At 44.5% G+C, this 7,557-nt stretch overlaps 1 protein-coding gene across 1 annotated transcript in view; it reads right to left on the minus strand.

Annotated features, from left to right (window-relative positions):
- Positions 1–7,557, minus strand: part of MEI1 (meiosis inhibitor 1) — a gene marked incomplete at its 3' end in the record, with an annotated part of 36,316 nt that overhangs the window by 17,529 nt on the left and 11,230 nt on the right. The window contains 6 exon segments of the mRNA XM_009585523.1: positions 1–59; positions 629–776; positions 884–1,058; positions 3,854–3,965; positions 5,351–5,492; positions 6,543–6,661. Coding sequence (XP_009583818.1) covers positions 1–59; positions 629–776; positions 884–1,058; positions 3,854–3,965; positions 5,351–5,492; positions 6,543–6,661 — 755 coding nt within the window.

A 7,557-nucleotide genomic window follows, 5' to 3' on the forward strand; every position in this document is an offset into this window, starting at 1 on the left:
TAGACCAAGCTCAGATCTGGAAGATTATCCAGGATCCTCCTTATGGTACACAACGACCTCTGGTAAGTATGTGGGAGGGAAACGGGGAGGGGGAGAGAGAGCAAAATAATCACTAGATACTGAATATCAAAAAGCTGAAGTGATGAGAATTTGCTGTGAGAAACAGTCACACTGCCTTTTAAGTAGACAATCAAATATATCAGTTAAACATCATTTTGTGAAGCCCATTTGCATCACAAAGGCTAAGAAACTTGTAGGCTTTATACAGTGCTCAAAGCTATACAGCAGCAAAGAGCCATATGGGAACACTAGAAAGCCTGCTGCAGAGGCTGTAGATGTGTTCAGGAGACTGAAGCTATGAAATTTATTATATTCCGTATGTGAATTCACAGCCTATCCAACGCATTTACACTTCCCACACATACACAAGTTTATTCAGTCAAATCTATATTCCCTAGTGGCTTTTCACAGTTAACTTTCCAGAGTGTAGATGCTCTGCACACTCTTCACTCATTCACCGCTCACCACCTATGTCAAAATACTTTCTGCAAGAGGGTTGATGGGAGTGGGGAGAAACCTTAGTTTCAACAAAAAGGGTCCAAGAGGTAGGAGTGAAATCTTCTTTTACCAAGTCCAGGGCTTTGCCTTTGTCCTGGCAGACAGCAAGGAGGTAAAGTGCAGCTCTGAGTATATATGGAGGGGGACAGTCTCCACGGTCCTGTGCTGATAGGAGGAAATTTCTTATGGCTAAAAATAATTCTGCTTCTGGGACAAACCTGCATTCAAGGAGATTGGAGTGGAAACAATAACAGTAGACATGCCTTACCCACCAATACATGGTATGTGGCCACAAAATTACTTGCCTTGTATACTCTTGGCTCACCTGTCTCCAAGGGTGTAGGCAAAGTATAAGAGTACTATGAAGCAGTTTTGGTGGCTGCAAAGAGACTGATCCAAAGAGAAAGGCTCAGGGGTTTCAGCCAGGAGGAGAAGGCTTTCAGCAACGGTGTAGTTTAATTGAGGCAGACCCTTCTGCAGGAGGTCAGACATCTCTTGCTCTAGAAATAAAACTAACATGAGCAGGCAGGCAGTGATGAGGAATGTCTATGACAAAGCAGAGTGGAACAGGGGGATGGAAGCATCTGCCTGCCCTAACTCAAGCACATTAAATTAGGGAAGCTCCTGAGGTAAGAAATATCAAAGCCAACCTACTACCCCACAGTGTGCATACAGCAGGTGCACCTCTATGATTTGGCATGAATAGAGGTGTGAGACCTGATTTAATGGAGCTGGCTTTGAGGATGAAAAGACACTTCTGTTTGAGGTTCCCAGCTCTTTACTGATGCTGCCTGTATGGTGACCAACCACTGCCAGTGGGAAAAGTGGCTTTTGTGATGTGGAAACTTTAATCTCATCTATTTGGGACTTAACTATTACGGAAGGTTACAGTATAGACAGGAAAGCTTTATAGAGTATGCCAGAGGAAAAAATGACCTTAATCTGCAGATACAGGTGACTATGTGGCAAGTTTCAATTAAGCCATGCACAGTTGTGCTAATAAATGTCACCATGTAAACAAAACCATAGGCACATGAAACACATTCTTTCATGTAGGGTTCCAAACTCTTCAAAAGGCATTCTCTGAGTGTTATCTCCTTGCTGGACCAGCTTAAAAAAAAGCTGGGGGGGGGGCCTCTAAATAGAGCTTATGTGTGTCCTCCCTTCCCTCCTCATTTGTCTTTTTTTATTATTATTTTTGCACCTATTGCCTAAATAGAGGGTGGCAGGGCCTCAAGCTAAATGAAGCAATTTGTCTCTTTCCCCAAACTTGCCCTCCTGAGAAGAAGTTCTCTCCTTCTCTGTGGCAGAGTAAAGGCTCAGGCACAAGCTGAAGAGGAAGCTGGAACAGGCCTGATTCAAGGCAGGATTACTGTGAAGAAGAGCAGAAAGATACAGTGAAGAAGGCTAGAAACATCCTCTTCATACTTCTAATATCACACGCTGTCTGCCAGAACCTCAGTTTACTGAATGATCACATACAAGCATCTGCCCCATCACAACAAGACTCCAGGAGCCAACCTGGGCTTCCAGGGAAAGCAGGAGTTCCCAAAGGACAGTCAGCTCACAAATGTAGCGGGTGTGCATATGGTGACGACAGGTGAACAATATGGGACAATATGAATACAGTGGGGTACTCTCACAATCATCATACCTGGTATACACATGGACTCCTGTAAGGGCAGGACCCCTAACACTGCAGAGAATGGGAGGTGTTTGAGGGTGGCTCCTGATACCTGATACCACTGGCAAACACCAGCGAGGAGATTTTGTAGCAACGCTGTTTCCAGGGATGAACAATGAAGAATGCCAAAACATTAACTAAAAGGGTGGCAATCATTCTATTTCCAGGCATTTCTCTCTCTCCAATGATTTCCTTGCAGACTAGGACATAACCAAACATCTTTGCACTGTAACACACCATCCTTGGTGCCCCACACTACTGTATTCAGAGGCCTAGATCACTCCCCCCCCCCACCATTGACAGGTACAAACATCCCCACTCTAAATTTCACAGTGGTAACCTGGACTAGGGGTGCTGTGTATTTTATTTACTCTTTTAATGAGATGCAGTCACAGAAAAGAGGAGGTAAAAGATCTCTGCAGACCCACAGAGAGAATCCCCAAGTGCTCCTCAACCTAGAAATCATAGCCTCTGCTACAGAAGACCCTTTACAATGTCTGCTGTTGAAGTCTTCCTCCTCCCTCCCATTTCTTACACATTATCACATGAGGAACAAAGATAGTGGTAATTTGTGCCTAAGAAGCCAGAGCTCGATGGAACTGATGCTACTGTTACTTCTTTCCAAAACACCCACTGATTTGACTACTCCAAAGTCAGGCTGCTTTATCTGTATCTGCGCAGCTCACGACGGAGCACAGAATTCTCACAACGCTGTGTAAATCCACCCGCCCCTACCCGACTGCTTCTCCCTTCTCCCACATCCAGCTTTTCCATTGTCAATTATCATTTACAATTTGCAATAAGATAAACCACTCTTGAGTCTTTCAGCCTCCCATCTTGCCTAATCAGGTGTGTTAGATAAGGCATGATCTGCTTTCCCATCTGGAAATTTTTGACTCGCTCACAATACACACATCACAATACCTTTGTACAGAGCAAAATCTGGCCTTCAGCTCCAGTGTCAGTCGGATGAAGGAGGATGATGCTAGACAGAAAGCAAGACAAAAATGTTGAAGGAGCACAGAACGTGTACGATAAGGGAAAAGAGTAGGCAGGTCCCATAACCATCCCCACACATCTCCACGCAAACCTGGTGAACAGAGCAGGCCACGTCATTAAGAATACATTTGTTAGGCTCTCCCAAAGCAAACTACTCCGAGTTTGTTTCGGACGGGACTGAGATTCATTTGTTTTCTCAAGAGGAGAAGGGAAGATCTGCCAGCTTCACGTGTTTAGAATAGAGGAATTCTCTACATCACCTCTCTGATGTGCGAAGAGTAGGGAATATACAGAGTAAATAGGATTTCTACATAGTAAAATCCCACCAACAATTCCAGCATAATCCCTGTCTACAAGAACAGCCAATTCTGAATATTCCAGAGGAAAGGGTAAAGCTGACACAACTTACTTATCTAAAATAAAATCTGTCCCATCATCATTGCTAAAGCAAATAACTTTTTCAAAAAAAATTCTTACTCATATAAACATGTAATATAATCCTCCACAAAGTCTCGTTAAGCTCATTGCCTCAGTAATATGCAATAGCAGCAAGTTCCATCAGTTAAGTTAAGAGCACAGAGAACATGATCCCACACTACACTACCCCCATACCCAGCTTTTTGGAGAACTTATTCCGCATGTTTGGAACGACTGTAAAGAGGGTATTAAGTGTTGAGATGAAAACCTCCATCACTGACGGGCTGACAGCCCTTTCCAGGTAGTTCTGTGGAAAGAAGAAAAGATCAGGTGCGTGATATGCAATAAACACTGAAAGCAGCAACTTTCTTCCAGCCTCCTGCCCGCCCAGAAAGTTAGATTGCTAAATCCATACAAATGGAGTAACAGTTCTTCTACCAAAATGCCTGGCAGCAAGTACACAGGCTTACAGAGCACTTCAAAAGCAACTAACACTCCCCTCTGCCAACGTTATGAGCTGTGCTGCTAACTCTGCAAGACATTACACCAAACAAGAAACTTCTTCCTGATTCCAGCTGGCAACCAGTTAGGCCTTAATGCACAGTGACTGACATTACTGCCCATATTGCCCTGGAAGTAATTGCTCTTACAGGTCAGATGGCTAATTCTCCAGCATGGCATACAACATAGGACATATGCTTAAGTGCAGCTGACTTCAGTAACACTTAACACCAGTGCTTCAGCATTTTATTGAGTAGTGGGAGTCCAGCCCTAAACTGTTTAGAACAGAACGACTCAACTCACTTTTGTAGAAGGTCACTGGACAATTTTCTCACAGTCCATTAATTTTTACCCAAGTTCAATGAGGAAGAAACAGTACACAGACTCCAGCTGTGCCAAACTGGACATGCACTGTACCCTCCCTTCAGGGAGGAGAACAGCAATGCCACTGCAGCTGCCTACCAAGAGATTGTTTAAAAAAATACAAAAAAACCCATCTCCAAGTTCCCAACAACTGCAAGAATCCATACACTTGAATCATTGGCAAAGCACAAGCAAAATTTACTCAACATTTAGAACCACAACCAGAGTCCCATTGTTTTGACAATTCTGCTCAAAGTGTCTTAGTGACAGGTCTGTACAGAGCACTAAAGCACACATGACTCTCCACAGCTGCTTTTTAAACCATGTCCCTGGCCTTACTGAGGCACAATGCTTAGTACTGCCCTTACTGTGTAGACTGAGCAGCCTCCTCAATACCTTCCGGAAAGATGCGTGAAAACAAAACTGCAGATGCAAAATACCGCTGCTTTCCGGGACAAAAGCAAGTTTCGAAAAAGTGGCAGAAGAGGAAACAACAGTTCAGGCACTCTTCATTTTCTGCAACATCCAGAGCTGCCATGGACTAGATAACATGGCAGGTAGGCTATGGGGATTCCACAGTCTGAAGAAAGACACTACCATCTACATGGAAGCTTTATGAATTTCTCCACCCTCTAAGACCATACACTCCCATTTTGCATAACTGTATACTGCCACATTTGGCTCTAGAGAGATGGCAAATGCCACAGCTGTTCTTGGTTTAGTCTACATCCTCTCTTTCCCCCAAAAAACTTACACAACCCACTCTCAGCGCTTGAAAGCACCTTTCCAGGTACCCAAGGAATAGACCAAGTTCAAAAGAAACCCTACCATGACCATGGGGATGCAGAGACTGTCACAAATCCTCAACAGGAACTCAGAGAAGTTGCTCAGTGTGTCCTTGCTCTCGGAGTTGGGGGCAGTGAAAGCATTCTCCTGGGCCATGGGGTCACTCTGGAATTCCACTGCTAACCTACAAACACACAACGGATACCAGGGGAGGGAGGAATCCTCCTCACTCTGTAAAGGAAGTTGGGAAATACTACATTTCCATCACAACTTTCATCATTAAGGACCCCACAAACACTTGATGGGTTGGAAACACAGGAATCTGGCAATCACACAGCATTACCTCTTGAGTGAAGCTATTAAAAGTCAGCAATGTTGCACAACAGTGCAAGTTGGGAAAGGAAGACTTAGCTTCTGTGAAGAAAGTATCTGCTGTGGGAAGCCCTAGTGTGGCAAGACTAAAGGTTCCCAGCCAGGCCAGAGTGCCTGGAGCTCAGTACAGCAAACCTCATGAAAATCAGCCAGGGGACCATTCAGCTGATCTAAAAACCATGACAGAACCCGCGTGCTCTGTAACACCACTCCAAGACACTGGGTCAGTGCAGACAAGGACACCTGCTTCTGACTGAATTATCTCAGCCAAACCAAATGCAAGTGATGCAAGGCAAAATAACTAAGTTGGCCAGACTGCCCTAATAACAGATCCGTTTTCATACACCACCATCTGCTGTGCAGCTAAGGGTGAGAGATAACTCTCACCCAGAAAAACAGGACAAGTTGGTGCCTATAAACCCACTTGCAGTAAGAGGTCACAGACATGAGCAAATCCAAGGCCAGCATCTGGAGCAGATACACATTTGTTAAATGGTTAATCCCCTCCAGCAGTGAGACCACATACCCCAGGGCACAGGAATATGGTTTCACACATACCTTCCAACCATTCTTATATCGTCACCAGTTTTGGCTAATTTTCAAGCAGTTCCTCAAAGGCCAAAGACATGAAATAAACTGATAGATCCTAGGCAAATTTCTTGGGAGACACATACAGGGGTCACAAAATTTTCGCTATCACTACATCCCTCCTTTTTTTTGTTTCACTGACAAGTGCCATGCATCGAACTCACCTGTGATATTTCATTGGTGGGGCTGGGTAGAGGAACTCAGTTACAAGGACAGAAGGATGGACAGACATGGACACACACACCACCCACCCACCTCCCTGACTTGTCCTCACCTGCAAGCATTTCTGAAACTTTCCAGGGTGTTGAGCAAGAACTGGCCCTGTTTCTGAGGAACTCTGCTGAGATTTCTGTTTGCCGGGTGACTCTGAGACACTGAGAATAGGAGATCACCCTGTTAAAGGAGAGAAGTGTTTAAAATCTTATGTTCGCTGTCGGAAAAAATAGCTTTCTTCTCTGATACCAGCAGCAGGAGGAAGAACAGATTTCCCTTCACTCCTTCTTTCACATAACTGGTTTTTCACCATTGTGCTTTCCCCCAGGAGGGTAGAGTTAGAGAGCTTCTGTGCTCCTCCTAGGGAGGACAGAGTTACAGAGCTACTAGTTCTGTACTGCCCTGTCTTTACAGTCTGTATTGCCATGGTTTGGTCTAATCTGAGTTTTAAACAGCTCAGCTAACAGAGCTTCAAACCATTCTGGGAAAACTTGGTATTTTTTTTAATTTTCTTTCTTCCAATTACTCTTCAGACAATGCTGAACAGTTCCTCTCCTTGCTCAGCACTGAAATCTTAGAAGTTCTCTACTTTGGCTCAGATTTGTAAGCAACTATCCATGTACTAGCTGTTGTTCCCACACAGCATCCCACTGAGTTCAGCCAGAAGCCAACTGCAGCGTCAGAGTTAATCATTTACCCAAACGGGGAACCACTTGGAACTCAAAATCTGCCTTTAAGCCTTAACCTGTTGTGGTGGTCTTCTCCAAATACTACCAGAGGAGGGCACGGTGACACATTGGTGCCTGGCAGTTCAGAACTCCTTCTCCATTTGATGCTGAGATACCTTAGTATAGGTACAATCATTTCCCCTTTTCTCCCATTAAAGACAGCTTGGATGTCCTTACTATCTGCCTAATTTCCTTCCTGTGAAGCTCCTTATTCTGAGTGGGACACCAAGCTCTGTGTGTGTGCCAACAGACTGACCACTATCTGCCTATGGGGCAGAAAGCAGTTTGGCCTTCTCCAGGCAGAGAAGACAGACATCTGATACCACAGAACTTGGGCCTAAAGATAGT

This window comes from Fulmarus glacialis, unplaced genomic scaffold (assembly GCF_000690835.1).
Source record: "Fulmarus glacialis isolate BGI_N327 unplaced genomic scaffold, ASM69083v1 scaffold16519, whole genome shotgun sequence".
In the NCBI taxonomy this organism is placed as follows: Eukaryota; Metazoa; Chordata; class Aves; order Procellariiformes; family Procellariidae; genus Fulmarus; species Fulmarus glacialis.